Here is a 23,211-nt window from a genome sequence, read left to right as displayed (position 1 = left end):
GACTCGACAAGCAACTTGATGTCTCGGCTCTAGAGTATTGCGTAAAGTGATTGGACAAGTATCTTAAGTGACTAGAGTATTCTGTGCACTGATTGGACAAGAAACTTAAGTGACTAGAGGCCTCTGATTGGATAAGTAACGTAGAAGACAGCGATCCTTTTAGTGTTGCGCTCGCATCTTATATTCAGGTTCACTTGAAAAATATCTAAAGTTAAACAAAAATATCATCAGTGACGTAAATAATAATAATAATGAAAACTTTATTAAAAAATAAAGGCAATGCTTTGAAAAATAAATTGGAGAAAATTATTGACTCAAGTTTCTTACTATAAGTAAATCAATCGAAGCTACATTTGCTATAAGTCATTGTACATAATTATTGTAGTTTGGCCGGCCACGGCTAGGTGGTTGAGGCGCTTGACTCGTAATCTGAAGGTCACAGGTTCGAATTCCTGTCACAAACATGCTCACCCTTTCAACCATAAGGGCGTTATAAAGTTCGGTCAATCCCACTACTCGTTGGTAAATGAGGTAGCTCAAGAGTTGGCGGTGGGTGATGATGACTAGCTGTTTTCCCTCTAGTCTTACACTGCTAAATTAGAGAAGGATAGTGCAGATAACCCTCGTGTAGCTTAGCGTGAAATTTAAAAAACAAACAAAAAGCAATTATTATAGTTCACTTTGACGACACAAACGCCACCTCCTGTCATGTGTCAGCAGAAGAAATAATGAAAAACAGACTAATCAGATAAAGTTGTCAAGTTGCAACTGGCGTACACTCAGCGGTACCTGATGGCCTTTTAATAGATTCCTCTTGTCGCCGACGAGGTTTTAATTAAAATAGTATTACACGTGGCTTTACTGAGCGTGAGCTCGTAATTCGATGACGTAAACCAATAGGATTTGAACTTGACTTTAAACTTTTTCTCGCTTCAGAATTTATTATTTCAGTTGTGGCAGAAAGGAAAAAAAAACTTTATGTTATTTATCTTACTATTCTTGGAGAGTTATCCTAACAGGTTTACTTGTAATTGAGATTTTATTAATTCGTTTGTTAGAGCTCGATACATTTCTTGAGAAATTAATTTTTTTTTCACTAACAAACGTTTTCAAAAAATGAAAATAAACTTTGTACGAACTATGATTTTAAACTTTCAGCCGGACTTTATAGGGACTGTTGTTTTAACACGATATGGAACAATAAATTATGATTGGTTGAAAGTTTTTGCTGTCGTTTTTTTTCCATACAAACCACTCTCGTAATTACTGTACCTAACATTTCGCTAACTTGCTGTGTAGATAGATGGAAAAATATGAGTTGGGTCAAACACTAGGAAACAATTCCGAAAAGATGCTTACCTCTCCTGTGGAGACAGGCTACGTGGGTGAAGTAAAGGATAGATAGATGAATCAATAAACATTAAGAATAGATAGGTCATTGCATAAAAAATTAAGGATATATAAAAGAACAAATAGAAAAAGTTAACAATGGATGGATAAACGAATAAGTAAATTTAAGGATGGATAGATGAATCGATAAAATCATAGGATATACGGATAAATAAATAAAAACATTTAAGACTAGATAGGTGGATAATAATATTTAAAATAAATGGATGAAAGAATACGAAAATGTAAAAGTAGATTGATGAATGAATTAAGAATTTTAAGGATAGTTAAGGAGAGATGGGTAAAGGATAATTTAAGGATAAACATATGTATACATACAGTAAAAACAGATGAGTCTTAGGATACGTGGATGAATGAATATAGGCTATAGGAACTTTTTCTTTAAATTTACTTTAAGGTTTGTTTAATTAAACAGAAACTAGATGGGGCTTTGTAATTTATCTGTTTCAATGTCAGGACGGAAATTACACGTACCTGGGTGATATTCGGACGTTATCTGTTATTAAATCAGCATGTTTATTAATGAAGCTAAATATTGTAATTATCTACTTATTAGTTTAACAAGAACCCACGTATTATTATTATGTAAACGTAAACGTAAAGAGCAAATCGGTAAAGGGAACTCGCCGTCAACCTTTGAGCCACTCTCAGACCTTCCATACAGTGTGCTTGTGTGTGTTCCTTATACGTTTATACATTGATCAAACAGCACCAAAAAAGGCACAGTGACACAGAATAAGATCATGAAAGGGGGACAGGACCCCTATCTAATTGCATATTGATGAGATTCTTGAAAACAGTAGGTCTTTCTTTTCATTATTATGTATTTGTATTACACTTTTAATGTTTATTATGTTAAGAAACAAACAGAAGTAGACTACCATATATTTTTTTACAAACTAGTTTTTTTATTTTACCAACATGTTACTCGAGCTAGTAATATCATATACAATTTAAATACACCGTTACCATGTCATGACTTTCAATGAATATGTAACCTCTGACCTACATCCGTCATTATAATAATATAATGTACAATTAAAACACGCCGTTACCATGTCATGACTTTCAATGAATATGTAACCTCTGACCTACATCCGTCATTATAATAATATAATGTACAATTAAAACACGCCGTTACCATATCATGACCTTCAATGAATATATGACTTCTGACCTACATCCGTCATTATAAAAATATAATATACAACTTAACACACCGTTTATGACCTTCATTGAATATGTGACCTCTGACTTCTGTATATTATTGCAGTATAATAATCTAGTGGCCATGGATTTATATGAACTACATCACTGATAATTTCCAGTCTGACTTCTGACCTACGTAAACATTAAACTATCATGATTTTCATGACCAATACATATCCAAGACGTAAAAATATTAGTATCTGATTATCAGGGTACAAAATACGGTGTATGGAATGCACTTCTGTATCTGTGATGCATAATAGGTATATGGAATACACTTCCGTATCTGTAATTTTTTTTTCTTTTGCGGATAGTTACACCTATACATTAAGGGTTTTCTGATTTAAACCTAATTAAACCCGAAAATAGAATAGACCATGCAGAAACAATGCGATTTACCTTCTAAAAGTACTTTAATTCTCGCTAACAGAACGAAATATTGCTCACATAGAGAGCTAACGTTTTACACAGCAAAGCTTTCGATACCGAGCTTTTAAAGGTTCACTGGACCGTTCAAATTCTCTTTCTATAACCATCTCCACTCTCACAGTTCCGATAGCAGCGTCACGCCTCTGCTAATTCCATAGTATAGAATCTGTAAGCTGTTAGGAGTTAAAGTCTCTCTGGTTTTGAATAGAGTTGTGTGTCTGATCTAATAGGCTTTCTACGCTTTATTGCCCTGCCGATTGATCTTCAAGGAGACCTGTTTGGGAAGACGAAGAGAGAAAGCGAGTCACAGTTGGTTGTTGAGAGCATGTGCGACCCATAAGGTTGCCGCTACACAGATGGATCAATGGTGTAGAAAGTTCACCCGTGAAATTCGCTCCCAGTTTCCACATCTCACACGAATCCTGGTGGCGGTTGGTTGTAAAGTTCCCTCCCCTTCTCCCCTGACCGGTTAACTTGAGGTCATTATTCTTAATGAAGCTGTCGGTGTGTTAAATTAACAATACCAACGCGTTACTTGACGGCCTTCATTACCTTAACAAACTAATTACCAGGATCACGTGTGCTGTTGGCGCGCTCATCACCGTCTCCACATGTTGGAGGTCCCGCCCAAGAAACTCCGTCATTATGGATGCGACCAACCACGGCACGCCTTTCAGCCATGTTCTTATGGAACAGATTGGAGGCAGGCGTTTAAACTGAGTAAGCTCGCGGTCTGAAGGCTCATTTCAACAAGATTGTCAAACGATAAATATGATCTCTGATGCCGTCTGGCTCGACTAGCCTGCAGGTGGTCCAAAAAGGTTCAGAGTGACCAGTCGACGATTTATTGATGTACAACGGTCAGAAGCAAAATCACGGGACTAGTGACGACATGCTAGTGACCTCCGTGGACACACACATGGCAACTGCTCCTTATATTCGACCACTACATCGTTCGGTAGACGTTAACACTAGCTCGGACATGGAATCCAGCGTGACCAGCTCCGACTTGTCCTCGTCGCACAATAGTCCTCTGATGGACACTGACGACGACGATGCGACTACGCCGACGACTACAGGAAAGACGCCGGATATTCGAACTCGCTGTCCAGAAGAAAAAATGCCGCTGTGTCACTTCCATGCTGGTCAGTCCCCGACCCCCTTTTCGGTGGACGATATTCTGGATCCAACCAAGTTCACAGGGACTCCACGAATTCGCTGTTCCTGGCCTTCTTGGTCAAGCAACAACACGGACTCAGAAACTGACCCAGAAGACGAAAAGGGTAAAAAAATATAGTTTTAGTATGAAAAATATTTAGAGAACAACATTCAAATGACTAGTTACAAGTGACTGTTTAGAAGAACATTCAAATGACTAGTTACAAGTGACTGTTTAGAAGAACATTCAAATGACTAGTTACAAGTGACTGTTTAGAACAACATTCAAATGACTTGTTACAAGTGACTGTTTAGAAGAAGGATTAATATTTTTGTGGTTTATGCGCTTCACCGTCACATTTTTTCGTTTATCGGTTAAATACTATTCACGAAAATTAAAAGACAAATCTTTCTATCACAACTGGCGACCCTTGGTCTGCGTCCAACTTCACGGCCACGACCAATCTCCACCCACAGATGCACCCCATTCACGTTAGTTCTGAATCTACCTACGTCCATTGTACACACAGTTCGGCCCTTCATGCGATAAAAGTTGGCACTCACACTCGATGCCGTCAACTTTAATACTGTTATAAACCCGATAAGTAAAAATTAAAACTATAATATCTTTTACTGGTAACAATATCAAGTATCTCATTGTTTTATAATGTAAATATATCATGTTAAAATGTTATTACCTTCAGTCAATTTTTGAAATGATTAGTTTTGTAGTTTTTATTCTAGCTGTTAGTCCTGTTTTTTCAAGCGTAGAATGAAGATCCCCACCCCCACAATATAACATTGCCTTATATGGTAACTGTATAATATTCCTTCAATTTGTCCGTGAGTTAGCGGTTTTAAAACAAAGTCTCGGATTTCGGAAAGAGAAAATAAAGAGCGGAAAAAATCACGAGCAATATTTGGAACCATTAGGTGTTTCATTTATTCCAGTCATACCTGATGACGCCACGCCGAACTGTGAAACATTGTAGTTGGTTTTTAATTATTTTGAGGTTTCGTTTGGATAATAAAGACCATCCTTTCTTTCTTCCTGCCATCTTATCATAAACTTTTATAAAATGTCTTCATTACAGCGATGTCTAGAGAATGGTTTTCTTTCAGCAAAATCACGTAAGAACTAAAGCTTTGTGGGGATCTAAACCTAATTCCTATCAAAATTTACAAGGTGATAAGACAAACACAAAATGTATCTCTATTATCAAATACAAACATTTTCTCTCATCTGGTACCAACCCGTTAGATAGATAACACGTGTTTAGTGTGTACAAACAAGACTTCCACTATTTCGTATAAGAAACACAACAAATTAAATGAATGATTCGATCTAATGAACAGTATCGCTTGTTTATCTACATTTGGTTGTGCGTTTGCTACCTGTTTACACTTTGTCTGTCTGTCTCTCTCACTATCCGTTTTTATTTACCTGTTTACACTTTACCTGCCTGTCTGTCTCTCTCACTATCCGTCTTTATTTATTTGTTTACACTTTGTCTGTCTGTCTCTCTCACTATCCGTCTTTATTTACCTGTTTACACTTTGTCTGTCTGTCTCTCTCACTATCCGTCTTTATTTACCTGTTTACACTTTGTCTGTCTGTCTCTCTCACTATCCGTCTTTATTTACCTGTTTACACTTTGTCTGTCTGTCTCTCTCATTATCCGTCTGTATTTACCCGTTTACACTTTGTCTGTCTGTCTGTTTCACTATCCATCTGTATTTACCTGTTTACACTTTGTCTGTCTGTCTCTCTCATTATCCGTCTGTATTTACCCGTTTACACTTTGTCTGTCTGTCTGTTTCACTATCCATCTGTATTTACCTGTTTACACTTTGTCTGTCTGTCTGTTTCACTATCCGTCTTTATTTACCTGTTTACACTTTGTCTGTCTGTCTGTTTCACTATCCGTCTTTATTTATGTTTACACTTTGTCTGTATGTCTGTTTCACTATCCGTCTTTATTTACCTGTTTACACTTTGTCTGTCTGTTTCACTATCCGTCTTTATTTATGTTTACACTTTGTCTGTCTGTCTGTTTCACTATCCGTCTTTATTTATTTGTTTACACTTTGTCTGTCTGTCTCTCTCACTATCCGTCTTTATTTACCTGTTTACACTTTGTCTGTCTGTCTCTCTCACTATCCGTCTTTATTTACCTGTTTACACTTTGTCTGTCTGTCTCTCTCACTATCCGTCTTTATTTACCTGTTTACACTTTGTCTGTCTGTCTCTCTCATTATCCGTCTGTATTTACCCGTTTACACTTTGTCTGTCTGTCTGTTTCACTATCCATCTGTATTTACCTGTTTACACTTTGTCTGTCTGTCTGTTTCACTATCCGTCTTTATTTACCTGTTTACACTTTGTCTGTCTGTCTGTTTCACTATCCGTCTTTATTTATGTTTACACTTTGTCTGTCTGTCTGTTCACTATCCGTCTTTATTTACCTGTTTACACTTTGTCTGTCTGTCTGTCTGTCTCTCTCACTATCCGTCTTTGTTTACCTGTTTACACTTTGTCTGTCTGTCTGTTTCACTATCCGTCTTTATTTATCTGTTTACACTTTGTCTGTCTGTCTGTTTCACTATCCGTCTTCATTTATGTTTACACTTTGTCTGTCTGTCTGTTTCACTATCCGTCTTTTACCTGTTTACACTTTGTTTGTCTGTCTGTCTCTCTCACTATCCGTCTTTGTTTACCTGTTTATTTTTGTCTACTTACAACTGTTTGCCATTCTCTTTCTTCACGTGTGTTTTACAACATAAACTGTGAAACACTTTATGTATATCGTAATGAAGATGACCTAAGGAGGTGAGAACGTTGTTTTGTACTTTATTTTAATTAAAGTGTTAATACCTATACCAGCCGTCTTGAGAATACATTTTATGGACTTGTTACAACATTAGTGTTAAACACTTTAGAGATGGGTTGCATCAGAAACAATCAAGGAACATACATGGTCAAAACGAATAACATTGTATTTACTGAATTCGAACGTTTTGGTTTGATATAAATTTCGCGCAAAGCTATTCGAGGGCTATCTGCGCTAGCTGTTTCTAATTTAACAGTGCAAAACTAGAGGGAAGGCAGCTAGTCATCACCACCCACCACCAACTCATGGGCTGCTCTTTTATCAACGAATAATGGGATTGACCGTCACATTATAACGCCCCCACGGCTGAAAGGACGAGCATGTTTGGCGCGACGAGGATGCGAACCCGCAACCCTCGGATTACGAGTCGCACGCCTTAACGCGCTTGGCCATGTTGGGCCTGAACGTTTCGTAATACAGGTGTTCTGTCATCAGTAAAGACAGAGGTATTATTCTCAATGAAGAAGAATTCAGTCATCATGGTTGATGACGTAATAAATTTATTCCGGAACTTTAAAAAACAACAACGAAAAACACGAATTTTCTGAAATCTTCACACTATGTTGTGAAGTTTCGTTCAAAGTCGTTTTCCATATGATTTTCCTTTTAACAACTCCTGCGTAGTGACCTCTCGTCCTTTGTAATTATTGGGAAGAAACGTCCAAGTGGCCTTTTGTCCCGTGTAATTGTTGTAAACGCCCTAAATATTTAGAACGGATGTCTTAACAAATAACCTGACACTTGTAACATGACTTGCTACATGACTTTAGTAAATATTTAGAACGGATGTCTTAACAAGTAACCTGACATTTGTAACATGACTTGCTACATGACTTTAGTAGATATTTAGAACGGATGTCTTAACAAATAACCTGACACTTGTAACATGACTTGCTACATGACTTTAGTAGATATTTAGAACGGATGTCTTAACAAATAACCTGACACTTGTAACATGACTTGCTACATGACTTTAGTAGATATTTAGAACGGATGTCTTAACAAATAACCTGACACTTGTAACATGACTTGCTACATGACTTTAGTAGATATTTAGAACGGATGTCTTAACAAATAACCTGACACTTGTAACATGACTTGCTACATGACTTTAGTAGATATTTAGAACGGATGTCTTAACAAATAACCTGACACTTGTAACATGACTTGCTACATGACTTTAGTAAATATTTAGAACGGATGTCTTAACAAGTAACCTGACACTTGTAACATGACTTGCTACATGACTTTAGTAGATCTTCTGCTCTAATTTAAGTTTTCAATTATCCAAATATTTACATGTCCTTTGTGATCTCTATGAAAGAGAAAACGAATAGAAAAAAATGACAATTCAAATGTTTGAGAACTCTAGACTCCGTGTACGGTTACAACTTACAGATTCAGACTGCTTATTGTAACACTTTTCTTCAAATTACTTATATCTAGATTAGGGTTATTTGGAATAATTAGTTTTGTTTATTTATTACGGTTATTCAATCGAAGCTACTCGGAGCTTATTTGCACTACACCTAACATTACATTGATAAACTAGAAGGAAGGCAGCTAGATTACTGTTGGACTACTCTAAACGAATTTGATTGCTTTTCCTATAATTCGCCCCTTCCCAGTGACACAGCGGTACAAATGCAGACTTGCAACGCTAGAAACCGGGTTTCGATACCCGTGGCGAGCATAACACAGATACTCCTTTGTGCAGCTTTGTGTTTAATTCTAAACAAACTTACTATTCATTCACGGTCCCAATATTCAGAGTGCGATTTTACGGACAACGGACTCCAACCTTGGACTCTCGCACTCACAGTTCGGCACACTAACCTGTTCATTTCGAATGATTATCACACTTTACGGTAGGACAAGGTTTTTACTTAAACGCGAGCTAAGAAGTTAATAGAATTAAACGTAATTTTTTTAAGTAAAAATAACGGTCAGAAAAAAACTCCATTCAAAACAAAACTAAGTCAATCCTGTTAACGGAGCAATATTTCGGGTTAGAAAATTTAATAGTTTTATCCCCGAATATTTATGTTTGCCCCTTCAGATGTTTTAAATTTGGGTCAGTTACGAGTCTATTTCCCTCTCTGTATTGCTTAGAGCAGTCGTTAACTTCGTGCTAAACAAAGACCACCGACTAAGGCAGATCTCGAGCTTGTGACGGGACTAAGCTCGTGTTTTGCACCGGAGGATAAGAAATAAAGAGAAGTTTCGTTGTGAAGCACGTGTCTCAATTTATAGCTATTAATCCTCTCTTCCACGGAAGCCTAAAAGTTAGGCCTGAAACCTACAGGGATTACATGACTCAAAGTGAATTATTATTGTTAAAGTCTTTCCCAATACACAGGCACGCGGCATTAGCGCCAAGTGATCCGTGCTAGCCGGAGATTGAGACGAAATCGACGGGCTTAACTAGACTAGCGCGTTTGTTTTCCTAACAGACATTTGGTTGATAAAGCTTATTGTGTAGCCCGTGATTGAATCTGGGGAGTACAACAGGAAAAGAAAAAAAGGAGAGAAATCTGGAAAATGGAGAATTGAACACTAATGACTTGGCACAAAACTGGATTGCCTGGAAATCAGGTTGATTTTGTTTAGGCGTTGAACAAATTTTAGCCATTATTTGTTCGTAGAGGTTTTCATTAAACGAAGTTATGAGATTTAAAAACGAGACTGTCAAAATGACTACGTGTATTCTTGATATATTGCGGTAGGCAACAAAAATATAGTATGTTCATAAAAAAGGATTATATGTCTACGATATGTCAAGAATAGACATAAAGTATTTTCATAAAAAGGGTTTTTATGTCTACGATATGTTAAGAATATAATATATTTGTTCGTTTGTTTTAGTACAACTTCACATCTGCTGTGCCTACCGCGGGGAATCGAACTCTGGATATTAGGGTCTTAAATCCTTAGGGTTACCGCTGATCCACGGGTTGAACACCAACTGATAAAACATCTTTGTTAGTTGGTTAAATTGTAATTATTTATAAACTTTGCTTTGTTTATCCAGATTCGCCCAAATCTACTAGAAGGCTATCTGTGCTAATCTTCTTTAATTTCGAAGCGATAGGCTAGAAGAAAGACAGACAGTCAACACCTTCCGCCGCCAGTTCTTGGGCTACTCTTTTATCAACGAATAGCGAGATCGATCGTCGTATAATATAATCCCCATGGCTGAAACGGCGAGCTTATTCGGTGGTGGATTCGAACCCGCGCTTTAGGAGCCGAACGCCCTAACCACCAGGCCAGCGATGCCTTTTATTAACGACCAGAAAATAACAGCAAGACACGTGCTGTTGATATAGACACTCGGAAGTTAATTGGACAGGTGATACTTAGAGGTCTAGTAAATTTAAAAGAAACGTTTTAATGTATATTAATTAGTGTTTGGAAATTCATTCGCTGCAACGTTTCATCCTAATATACAGTTTCGCTACTGAGTCTAATTCGATCCTAGTTTTCATTTCTAAGGGATATTTACATGTCTATCACCCGCTTTGTGAAAGAAGAAAAGTGTAATGTTTCTGAATTAAGAAATGTATATGTAAAATATTTCGCTGGATCTTGAGGTTTTCGCTAAAAAGTCCATGTAGACACATTTGGAAATCTCCTGAAGAAACTAAAACCGGATCTAGTACAGAATTTGAGCCCTGGAACACCAAACATGATGCTGTGACTTCCTTGTCATTGAAACCTCGGGACGAAATACGGCAGAATTCTCGAACAATCAAAAGTTCGAGCAAAGCTTTTGAAAACGAGGCAAACTTGCGAGAGCCAATAAGCTAGGGGTGCAGCTCGTGAAATGCATGTGATCACACTTCCATCTAGTTCTATATATAATAGAATATTTCTAATCATTTTCAAAAGGAAAAGATTTAATTGATGCTTCTCAGTTCCATTGTAAAAGTTTGTAAAGATTAAATTATGGTAGAGTTCCGAAACAATACTGAGAAATCAAAACTAAAACCTATAGCTACGACGTCACAATAAGCGAATTATTGATAAAACACAACACCTGGATCAAGTGTAACACATAACGTACAGCCACAACGTCACAATAAGCGAGTTATTGATAAAACACAACACCTGGATCTAGCGTAACACATAACCTACAGCTACCACGTCACAATAAGCGAGTTATTGATAAAACACAACACCTGGATCAAGTGTAACACATAACCTACAGCTACAACGTCACAATAAGCGAGTTATTGATAAAACACAACACCTGGATCTAGCGTAACACATAACCTACAGCTACCACGTCACAATAAGCGAGTTATTGATAAAACACAACACCTGGATCTAGCGTAACACATAACCTACAGCTACAACGTCACAATATCTGGAAATCACTTATATTGAAACTTCATGTTGATATCATTACTAGAGGAAGAAGCCGCGAAAACTTCTATTTCTTACCACTAATTGATAACGTATAGAATGAGTCATTACGGTCTCTACCTGGACGCAAAGAGTTAGTTTCCAATAACAGTTCTTTCGTGACAGAAAAACAAAAACCAGTTAACTTTCAAAGTTTCACATTCCTTATAATCTAAGTTTCGTACACTTTTAAGAATCCACCGGATTAGAAAATACACCTGGCAACGAGAGTAACATCTGTCAATGCTATTTTACAGGGATGCAGCAAGTTGGTGAAAACATTCGAATATTACCAGAAACTAAAAGTTGTCGCCATATTGGAACAATTACTTCTAACTGTCGAGATCACGATGTGTCCGTAATGATTAAATAATTGTATTGAAATAGAAACCAGCTTGTGAATCGAAAATAGAAATCAATGATAAACGTGTACAACGGAGTGATAGACTGAAGTCTCTAATACAGGGTGTGAGCAGTATTACTTAGTGCCAGTAGAAGTCGTAACATTTGGTTATATATATACATATAAATTGCTGAAAGAATAAAGAAAGGAACATTTTTATCATCCAAATATATTATTTCTTGTTTATGTAGACACATAATAAGAGACAAATATTTTAATGGTTTTGTTTGCACCCCTGGAATGAAATTAAACACGTGTTAAAAAAATTATATGATGAACGCCTCCCTCTTGGAAACATTTACAAAATATAGTGTAACCCTTGTCCAGCCTTTCACGTAAGTGACACAGGACGTATATCGAATACTAAAACAAACTCATGTCAAGTCCGTGACCATATGACTAAAAACAAAGTTTTTATGAACAGAACTAAACTATGAACCTGAGACTAACAGCAGAAAAATGGGAGAAGTCTTGTTAATAAGACCAGACATTCCACAGTTAATAGAAAGTTAGACACATCTACATATCTTTGGTCGTTCATTCCCCACATATTCATAAGCTTATAAAATATTTTATACGTATTTATAAATAGCTTTTGTTCAGCCCTAAATAGTTAATTGGTCATTTGCGCGGTTTGTTGTTCACGTGTATAAGTAACCATCTATGAATTATAAAATTCAGATAATTTTTTTCCTCCAGACAACAGGGCCACCTATGATAACAGCCATTAACTACTGTACTGTCTGTATTGTACAGATAGCAAGGGTCACCTATGATAACAGCCATTAACTACTGTACTGTGTGTATTGTACAGATAGCAAGGGTCACCTATGATAACTGTTATTAACTGTTGCATTGTCTATATTGTATGAATAATAGGGTCACCTCTGTGTCTCTTTATAGTGTTTCGTGACCAGTGTGATGCCCAGAAGACATCGACAGATTTAAGCATATCTTCACCGACTTTCGTTTCTCAGGTGAGGTGTGGTAACACGAGCTCGGAAGGAGACCGTGTGATAAACGGAACATCTCCCACAGTTGGCTCAAAATCCCCGAAGAAGAAGAAATCGATGCACGACAACAAGACAGGTAAGCCTCGTCGGGCGAGGACGGCCTTTACTTACGAACAACTGGTCGCTTTAGAGAATAAATTTAAGACGACACGCTACCTGTCGGTCTGCGAGCGACTGAACCTGGCTCTTTCTCTTAGGCTTACAGAGACCCAAGTGAAAATCTGGTTTCAAAACCGCCGAACCAAGTGGAAGAAACAAAACCCAGGGATGGACGCTAACAGCCCCACGATCCCTCCGTCGCAGTCTAACAGCGGCCAATTCTCTGCTTACTCAAGCGTGTCTCCCTATCAGTCTCCAACAGCGGCCGGATTTCTGTACGGCTCTCAGATTCCTTATCTAGCTGCAGCGGCGGCGGCAGCAGGAGCTACACTACCGTATACTCTGTTGGCTCAACCTGGCAGTTTTAGTAATCCATACCTTCACCACCTCGGACACTCGTAATTTTAAAGCGGACAATTTTTTTTTTGGGGGGAGGGGTATCTTGTGTTGACATAATGAGAAGATACTGTTTGACGGTTACTCTGTGCTAAGCCTACAACCGAAGTGAAGGGTGCTGGTTTTACGGTCATCATGTGCTAAGCCTAGAACCAAAGTGAAGGGTACTGGTTTTACGGTCATCATATGCTAAGCCTAGAACCAAAGTGCAAAGCAACTTTTGTATCTACTGTAATATAAAAAGGTAACTTTAACGAGAACTGTCTCAGAACACAAGATCGGTAGTTAGAAAAACACGTGAAAACGCACAGGCCACTGGGGTCGGCAACCCTTCAAGGTAGAAGAGACATCTTTGTTTTTGTCCAAGACCAAAACATTTCGAGAGCCCAATGGTCTAACCTAAAAATAATAAAAAACGTCCTCACCCAGTGGAACAGCTGCAAGTCTGCGGATATACAGTGCTACAATTAGGGGCTCGATTTCCCTCTGTGGACACAGTAGATAGCCCGAGAACCGAAGGTTTCCGATCCCTGGTAGAGTAAAATGTCTTGGACTGAACAGTTTGTAGTTAGCTTTTCAATAACAAACTCGAGCTGACGGCAGCACATTAACAAACAGATGGTTTCCGTTTCGATATTGCCTTCGATTCGTTAGCAGTGATTTTAAATGCTGTTCTTTCAGAACTGATCAGCTAATTCAAAGTCGAGAAACTTTGTAACGTTGTTACGAACCATTTGAGAAAATGTGTAATGTGTATATATATATATATATATGTGTAATAAACAAGTGTGCGTGCTTTCAGTTTAAAAATGGTTCGTTTTATCCAATAATTCGAACATATTTAATTCAGATATAATATATATAAAACCGCAAGAATTCATTTTAATTTATATTTTTAGACTCACTGTGAAACACTGACATGGAAAAGGAAGTTTATAAAACGTTGCCATAATAATTACACAACGTGTGTTCATTAATACGTTATCATGGCAATTAGACACACCGTGTGTTTGTTAATATGTTGCCATAACACTTAGACACACGTATATTCATTAATACGTTGCCAATAGCAGTTAGGTACAATATGTTCTTTAATATGTTTGTTTGTTTTTTCTAATTTCGCGCAAAGCTACTGGAGGGCTACCTGCGCTAGCCGTCCCTAATTTAGCAGTGTAAGACTAGAGGGAAGGCAGCTAGTCATCACCACCCACCGCCAACTCTTGGGCTACTCTTTTACCAACGAATAGTGGGATTGACCGTAATATTATAACGCCCCCACGGCTGGGAGGGCGAGCATGTTTTGGCGCGACTCGGGCGCGAACCCGCGACCCTCAGATTACGAAGCGCACGCCTTAACGCGCTAGGCCATGCCAGGCCCCTTTATTTAGTTACTGCTGGTGGTCCGTCAAGTTCCTCTAACCGGTTCGAGGGGTGGTACAAGTTACTATTTAGTTAGTTTTGCTTTTTTTTTTGTGGAAAAGAAAAGGCAGGTAGGTGTTTCGGGGGCCTTTTACCTCCCCTCTAACTCTGTAGTGGCCTTGGACGAAAAAGTTGGGTTCTCACTTAAGTAAAGTAGGTATTTGAGGAATCACATTAAAAATGTAGCAGTTTTGTCGGTTTCACTGAATTCTATGTGGAAAACGAGTTTTATTGTTGAAGGTTATACATTGAAATGTTGTTTCAAAAGACACTCGTTTCAGATGGAACATTATGATACAGTAAACAGTGAAGGTTCTGTTTTGTACCGTACTATGAATACACAACGTTTCACACCAGTATACGTTTCATGTTTAGTCGAGTTTCGACCTGGCATGGCCAGGTGGGTTAAGGCGTTCGACTCGTAATCTGAGGGTCATGGGTTCGAATTCCCGTCGCACCAAACATGCTCGCTCTTTCAGCCGTAGGGGCGTTATAATGTTACGGTCAATCCCACTATTCGTTGGTAAAAGATTAGCCCGAGAGTTGGCGGTGGGTGGCGATAACTAGCTGTCTTCCCTCTAGTCTTACACTGCTAAATTAGGGTCGACTAGCACAGATAGCCTTTTAGTAGCTTTGCGCGAAATTCAGAACAAAATAGTCAAATTTCAAGTAGCTAATCCTTCACGAGCCATGAGTTTGCTAATCGTTTATAAATCTTCAAATAACTAATATTTATTAATCACAAACCAAATAATCCTTTATTAATACTGAAATATCTAATTCTATAACAACTCTTAAGCAACTAATCCTCTATAAATCTTGAAATAACTAATATCTATTAATCCCAAACCAAATAATCTGTTATTAATCCTTAAATACCTAATTCTATAACAACCCTTAAGCAACTAATCCTTTATAAATCTTGAAATAACTAATATTTATTAATCCCAAACCAAGTAATCCTTCATTAATCCTGAAATATCTAATCCTGTAACAACCCTTAAGCAACTTATCCTTTATAAATCTAGAAATAACTAATATTTATTAATCCCAAACCAAGTAATCCTTCATTAATCCTGAAATATCTAATCCTGTAACAACCCTTAAGCAACTAATCCTTTATAAATCTAGAAATAACTAATATTTATTAATCCCAAACCAAGTAATCCTTCATTAATCCTGAAATATCTAATCCTGTAACAACCCTTAAGCAACTAATCCTTTATAAATCTTGAAATAACTAATATTTATTAATCCCAATCCAAATTATCCTTTATTAATTCTGAAATATCTAATCCTATAACAACCCTTAAGCAACTAATCCTTTATAAATCTTGAAATAACTAATATTTATTAATCCCAAACCAAATAATCCTTTATTAATCCTGAAATATCTAATCCTATAACAACCCTTAAGCAACTAATCCTTTATTAATCCGAAAGTAGTTAATCCTTTATCAATTCGGAAACACCCAGTTTCTTATTAATCACGAATAACTAATTCTGACAAACTTTAGTGTATTTAAGTCTGTATTCTAAATAACAAAGTCTATGATTTATAACAAAATACGTGGCCTGGCATGGCCAAACGCGTAAGGCGTGCGACTCGTAATCCGAGAGTCGCGGGTTCGCGCTAAACATGCTTGCCCTCCCAGCCGTGGGAGCATATAATGATACGGTCAATCCCATTATTCGTTGGTAAAAGAATAGCCCAAGAGTTGGCGGTGGGTGGTGATGACTAGCTGCCTTCCCTCTAGTCTTACACTGCTAAATTAGGGACGGCTAGCACAGATAGCCCTCGAGTAGCTTTGTGCGAAATTCCGAAAACAAAAACAAACAAACAAAATACGCTCCCAAGTGGCATAGCGGTATGTCTGCGAACATGTTATGGTATAAACCAGGTCTCGATAACTGTGGTGGGCAAAGCACAGTTCGCCCATTGTGTAGCTTTGTGCTTAACTTTAGAGAAACATGAAAAAACAACATATGAACGCACATTGTAATAAAGTACGCTTAAACGTTAAGGAAATTTACAGTAAGTATATAACGAGATAAAATAGTAACAACTGTTGAGACGAGTAACATACTGCCAGTTAAAGCAATTCTTTTTTATTTATACCAAATTAGTTACTCAACTGGGAATCTTTCAAAACAGTCCAGAACATTTTGGTTAAGAAAACAGTGAGAAAGACAAACACAGGCGTCGACAAACAGCGACATCTTTGCTTTTCTTGAAACTTAAAATAAACTCCCAACCAATTTATCTTCCACGTTTGGGTGTAACCGACAGCCTAGCTACCTTATTATGCATCCGCACTTCATCAAGTTACATTGTCATACATTTTTCAGTGGCTAATAGAACTGCCAACAGAGGTAAGAAGACTTTATCTCCGCTTCATTAAGAAGTTAGAATGTTGTTGGTGACGTTCGACACAACGGTTTTACTTGGGTTTTTTCGTTGTACGATATCATCTTATAGAGGAAACAGAAATAGAATCGTGACAACTTTTGATGACATTTCTGAGCAATCATCTGTTGTCGCCAGGATGGGTAATTTGTCAGAATACTGATGGTCCATCCTGCTCTGATTAGGACATTAGGTCTCAAACATTGCTGATGGGAAAGGGAGAGAAATGAAATGTGAAAAAATAAAGACAGAAAGTATGACGTCACGCTGTTACTTGTGAAACCTATGATTAAAAAACATGCTGCCATTAATAATCTTAGACGAAAAAACCCACTTAAAAATGTTTTAATCACCCATTATAACTTTCAAAAGATATTAAGTAAAGACAAATAAAAGGTTCTAACAGACCTGAAAGACACCCTAAATTAAAAGTCGGTTTGTTTGGCTCTAATATTTTCCATTCACCGTCTATTGACTTGTACTATCATTATTAACAGGGTATTAAAAATTTTGGAAATGGGAAGGGGGCTAATGGAGCAATTCTAAATTCAGAATTGGTTTGGTTTCAGGTTTCAGTTTTATTTTAAGGTTGTTTTTTTTTATCAATTGCTCTCAAAGCTACTCGAGAGCTATCTGCGCTAGCCATTCCTAACTTTGAGGTGATAGAGTGGAGACAAGACAGCTAGTCAACATCACCCACTGCCGTCTTTAGGGCTAATGTTTTACTAACAAATTATCGTAATGTTATAACATCCCTGCGATTGAAAGGGCGAAAATGTTCGGCAGTAGGTTTCGAATCTGCGATCCTCAAATTAGGAGTCGAGTGCCCTTAGCCATCAGGCTATGAGAAGAAACTTGATGCGACGAGGATCACTTTTCGGTGGACTTTTATTTTGAGACTTAGGAGGAGGAGTTAACCTGAGATAAAAACTAATGGACTAAATATACAGACGCAATTTTGTTAGCTATTTTTCACTATTATAGGTCTTTACGTCCTAAAATAGAGCATTTGTCACTTCTCTCCGGAACGATAACAACCCCTCTCTGGTCTGTTAAGAGAAATATTTTTACTTCTTCTCACTCATTCATCACACTGTTAGAAGAAGCGACTGGAACACGTCCAAAGTGATTCGTTTGTCTGAATCGTATTCTTATGCTTACTTGGTAGCAAAATATTATGACAAAATTCAAACGGGTTTGAAATTTTTATTGAATAATTACGTTTATTACGTTTGCACTATTAACAGCAATTGTTTTTAGCAGCATGACGAAGAGTCCAGATCAAAAATTACAAGTTATAACAAAACGGTAACATTTAATATTTTACAACATCACAACCACATGTATTCTCATACTAAAAGATAATGTTAACTAGAATATATTATAATAAACAGTTTATAAATTGTTTAGTCTTCTATAAACTACATTATATTACTATATTGTTATATTATTAAATATAACAATGTTCTAGTGGTACAGGAATTGTTTAATATCCACTATAATCTAAAAAAAAAAAAGGCTACTAACTGTAATGTTTATGTCGAAGAACAACAATTGTTTAATATCCACTATGAACTAAAAGATATAGGCTACTAACTGTAACGTTGATGTCGAAGAACAACAATTGTTTAATATTCACTATGAACTAAAAAATATAGGCTACTAACTGTAACGTTGATGTCGAAGAACAACAATTGTTTAATATCCACTATGAACTAAAAGATATAGGCTACTAACTGTAACGTTGATATCGTAGAACAACAATTGTTTAATATCCACTATAAACTAAAAGATATATGTTACTAACTGTAATGTTTATGTCGAAGAACAACAATTGTTTAATATTCACTATGAACTAAAAGATATAGGCTACTAACTGTAACGTTGATGTCGAAGAACAACAATTGTTTGATATCCACTATGAACTAAAAGATATAGGCTACTAACTGTAACGTTGATATCGTAGAACAACAATTGTTTAATATCCACTATAAACTAAAAAATATAGGCTACTAACTGTAATGTTTATATCGAAGAACAACAATTGTTTAATATCCACTATAAACTAAAAGATATATGTTACTAACTGTAATGTTTATGTCGAAGAACAACAATTGTTTAATATTCACTATGAACTAAAAGATATAGGCTACTAACTGTAACGTTGATGTCGAAGAACAACAATTGTTTAATATCCACTATAAACTAAAAGATATATGTTACTAAGCTTCACGACTTTTAAGAATTGTTTAGTCTCTACTAGGAACTACTATATATTTGTTACTTAGTATTACGATGTTTATTACGTGTTTAGCCTCTACCAGAAACTATTAGATATAGGTTAGTAAGTCTCACGTAGTTTATCAAGTGTTTAGAAACACTTGTAGAGTTGGTTTATAATCACCATAGTTTTCTGGGAAGTTGAAAGTTTAGGCTTCTTAAATGATAACATGAATGCCTCCACACTAACTAAACTATAAAACCTCTTACATAAAAACATTTATTCTTAGAATTCTGTTCAATTCTGTTAAACAAACGTGTCAGGATCTCTTTTGCGATAGATATATGTTTGGAAGAACGAATGGATTGATGGGCAGATGGAAGAACAGATAAATAGATAGTTAGATTTAACGCAATTTCTGCGACCTTAAGCATTGTTTAATACATCGTTTTAGGGCTATTAGAAGGTCGGTTTCTCTCGGATACTTTATTTTCAAATTACGAAGCACTGTGAACCAATTAACAAGGATACCGTTCCGGTCTTTGGAGACAAATTGCGTTAAATTACTAGGGTTAGGGAAGCGTTGAGCTTGGAAATAAAAGCTTCATTGTGTGCCTCGTGCATCTCAGCCAATTATCCAGAATGCACGGGCTGTGTCAGATTTCGAGGCGCGCGAGAAATACAATAGCCAATTTGCCCTCGATGCCTATTCATCAAGGCGATTATTCGAGGCATCGCTATTGACTTATGCCTGGTTGAACGTATCTCTTCTCTTTACCATTCTCGTGTAACATACATTTAGTCGTTCACATACGGAGAAACATCGAAATAACACGTTTGTTGGAAGAAAATCGGAGTTTGTGTCTGCGGAGATTTGTGAAACGGTCGTCAATTTACATGATTTGATCGTCAATAGGTCGTTCAGGCCTATTTCATTACCTACACCGTCAATTAGCTATGTGCTTGTTTTACACACAAACATACATTTTAAATTTTATCAACTTTATTTTATTTTCTGGCGTTTCTTCTGTCGATATATTGAAACAATCACGCATAATATTTAACGTTTTTACCAAACCAACGAAAGAAACTATACAAAGATACAGTTAAAATAGTTTTAAGAAAAGAGTTAAGTGACAAACGAAATGAAAAGAAATAATCCGTTTATTTCTGGTTTTTTTATGTGTTTCTTTTTAAAATAGGAAGTATTGAACTACATATTCCAGGCTTATTGAAATCGGCATTATCCACGCTTTCTTCGTTTGTCAAATAAATTATTCGCCATACACAGACAGACAGACAAGCATTATTAAAGTCAATGGTTTAACGCAGAGATAGTAATTAGGCTTACAAAAATGATTCAGCTACCGACAAATATGCCAGAATCGAAGCCGAAGGTAACGTTACTGGTGCCGTATCCTTACTGTGCACATATATATATACCCTTGGGATAAGACCTTACCAGTGGGATAGTAAACGTTTGGTGATATATCATACCGGGGAGAAAATACGCTATTCTTTTCTATTGATCCGTCTAACCTAGTCGACCGCACGTGATAAGGGCTAAAGTGTACAATTATTTCGTATTAAAATTAATAATATCGGATTTCTGAAATCTACATTTAATTGCTATGGAATTGTGTTTAGCTGCATATCTAGGACGGTGTTGAAAGCTAACACTAAACAATACACTAGAAATATGTTTCCTGTGTTGAAAGCTGACAATAAACAGTACACTAGAAATGTGTTTCCTGTGCTGAAAGCTAACACTAAACAATACACTAGAAATATGTTTCCTGTGTTGAAATCTGACAATAAACAATACACTAGAAATGTGTTTCCTGTGCTGAAAGCTAACACTAAACAATACACTAGAAATATGTTTCCTGTGTTGAAAGCTAACACTAAACAATACACTAGAAATATGTTTCCTGTGTTGAAAGCTGACAATAAACAATACACCAGAAATGTGTTTCCTGTGCTGAAAGCTAACACTAAACAATACACTAGAAATATGTTTCCTGTGTTGATAGCTAACACTAAACAATACACTAGAAATATGTTTCCTGTGTTGAAAGCTAACACTAAACAATACACTAGAAATATGTTTCCTGTGTTGAAAGCTAACACTAAACAATACACTAGAAATATGTTTCCTGTGTTGAAAGCTAACACTAAACAATACACTAGAAATATGTTTCCTGTGTTGAAAGCTAACACTAAACAATACACTAGAAATATGTTTCCTGTAAATATTCTGTGTGTATTAATGCTCTAAATGTTTCGTTTTTATGTTGTTTTTGTTTATAGTTCAGAAACGCAAGATAAACTCAGGAATTAAAAAAACAACAACTCAGTATTCAGAACGTTTCTATTTTCACAAGTTAACCTAATCCTATACTGATAAAGACTTGTTTATTTAGGAGAGATGTATATAGTCCTTGATTTAGTCACGACTCTTGTTTCCTCAGTATTTATTTCAAATATATATATATACACACACACACATATATATATAAATAAATAAGTGTTGTTTAGTACTCTTGATGGTTCAGTTTCGTAAATAACATAAAATAAATATAATACAAAAAACTATAATATAATATTCCAGACGTTTCTCTTGCGCAAACGACACTAAATGTAAACAGATGTGAAATATTTTGTTTGTTTCTTTGTTTATAGTTAGGCACAAAGCTACGCAATGGGCTATTTGTACGCTAACCACCAAGAGTACGGAAACCCAGTTTCTAGCGGGTGTGGTATTTCGATCAAATAGATATAATCAAAATTTCGTAACGTTTTTCTTAGATGTACACTTGAAACAGACCACAATAAGACATGTATTTAGATATATTGTGTACTCACACGTCGTTTGATTGTTTTTTAAATCTTAAAACGAATCAAAATTGAGTGTTTTGAATAGCAAATTATAATAGTGAAGAACCAGTAAAGAGGACACATTTAACTCCCTTTACCGACTGTTTAGTTGAACTATAAGACGACTTGCACTGTTGAAAATATAATAAATTTATTGACGTACTGGATTCGCACAACTAGCGGAAGAATTCGAATAAAAAACGTTATGCAAAGTTAATTTTATATTTTAGATAGACAAATGGATAGACTGTTAGATAGATAAATATATATTACTTATTTTGTTTATCGGTGATTAGTGAAATTTAAAGAAAAACATTATTTCAGAGAAAGTTTTATTGTGGCTAATACTAGACAAACGATAGCAGCACGAACTAATAGGCTTCATCTGGAGATCTTGTTTTGCTATAGTTATCCCTCATTCCAGTACTTCACAACTGGCTGTCTTCCCAAAGCGCCATCAGGTTTGTTAGACTCGCAGATCAGTTAGTAAGTGGAAGAGACGCGTTAACGCGCGCAGCGTAACGCGTGTTGTGTACGCTTGTCCACAGTTCGGAAGTTAAAGCATGTACGTGTACAGTTTCTCCGGAAATTGAAGGCTATTATAGCTCTCGGTATAAAATTTCACGGTAATAAGATAACTTATTTCGCTAGAGGTCTCACGTAACCTAGCAACGTGCGAGGTAAGGAAATGGAAAATTATAAACAGGGGTAGTAAAGATAAAAAGGTTTATTAGGATCTCGCAGCGACGGCTTATCGAAAGATAAGAGCTGTTTAAGATAGATTACATCCTATAGTAACGAATATTTAGTCACAAACTGCCGAGAATTGAAAATCTTCTACTTTGAGGTTTATGGACTTGTAATGTCAAGCGAAT

General features: G+C 36.4%; 1 protein-coding gene across 1 annotated transcript; it reads left to right on the top strand.

The window, feature by feature from the left end:
• The first annotated feature begins 3,527 nt into the window (after positions 1 to 3,527).
• On the top strand, positions 3,528 to 14,216 carry LOC143253821 (NK1 transcription factor-related protein 1-like). The gene is made up of 2 exons (XM_076508236.1): positions 3,528 to 4,331; positions 12,808 to 14,216. The coding sequence occupies exons 1-2, from the start codon at positions 3,899 to 3,901 to the stop codon at positions 13,416 to 13,418; spliced, it is 1,044 nt and encodes a 347-aa protein (XP_076364351.1). The 5' UTR covers positions 3,528 to 3,898; the 3' UTR covers positions 13,419 to 14,216.
• Positions 14,217 to 23,211: the final 8,995 nt, after the last annotated feature.

Source organism: Tachypleus tridentatus, chromosome 6 (genome assembly GCF_004210375.1).
Source record: "Tachypleus tridentatus isolate NWPU-2018 chromosome 6, ASM421037v1, whole genome shotgun sequence".
Classification (NCBI taxonomy): Eukaryota; Metazoa; Arthropoda; class Merostomata; order Xiphosura; family Limulidae; genus Tachypleus; species Tachypleus tridentatus.
Note: the sequence above shows the minus strand (reverse complement) of the source record. Positions and strands in the feature narration are given on the sequence as shown.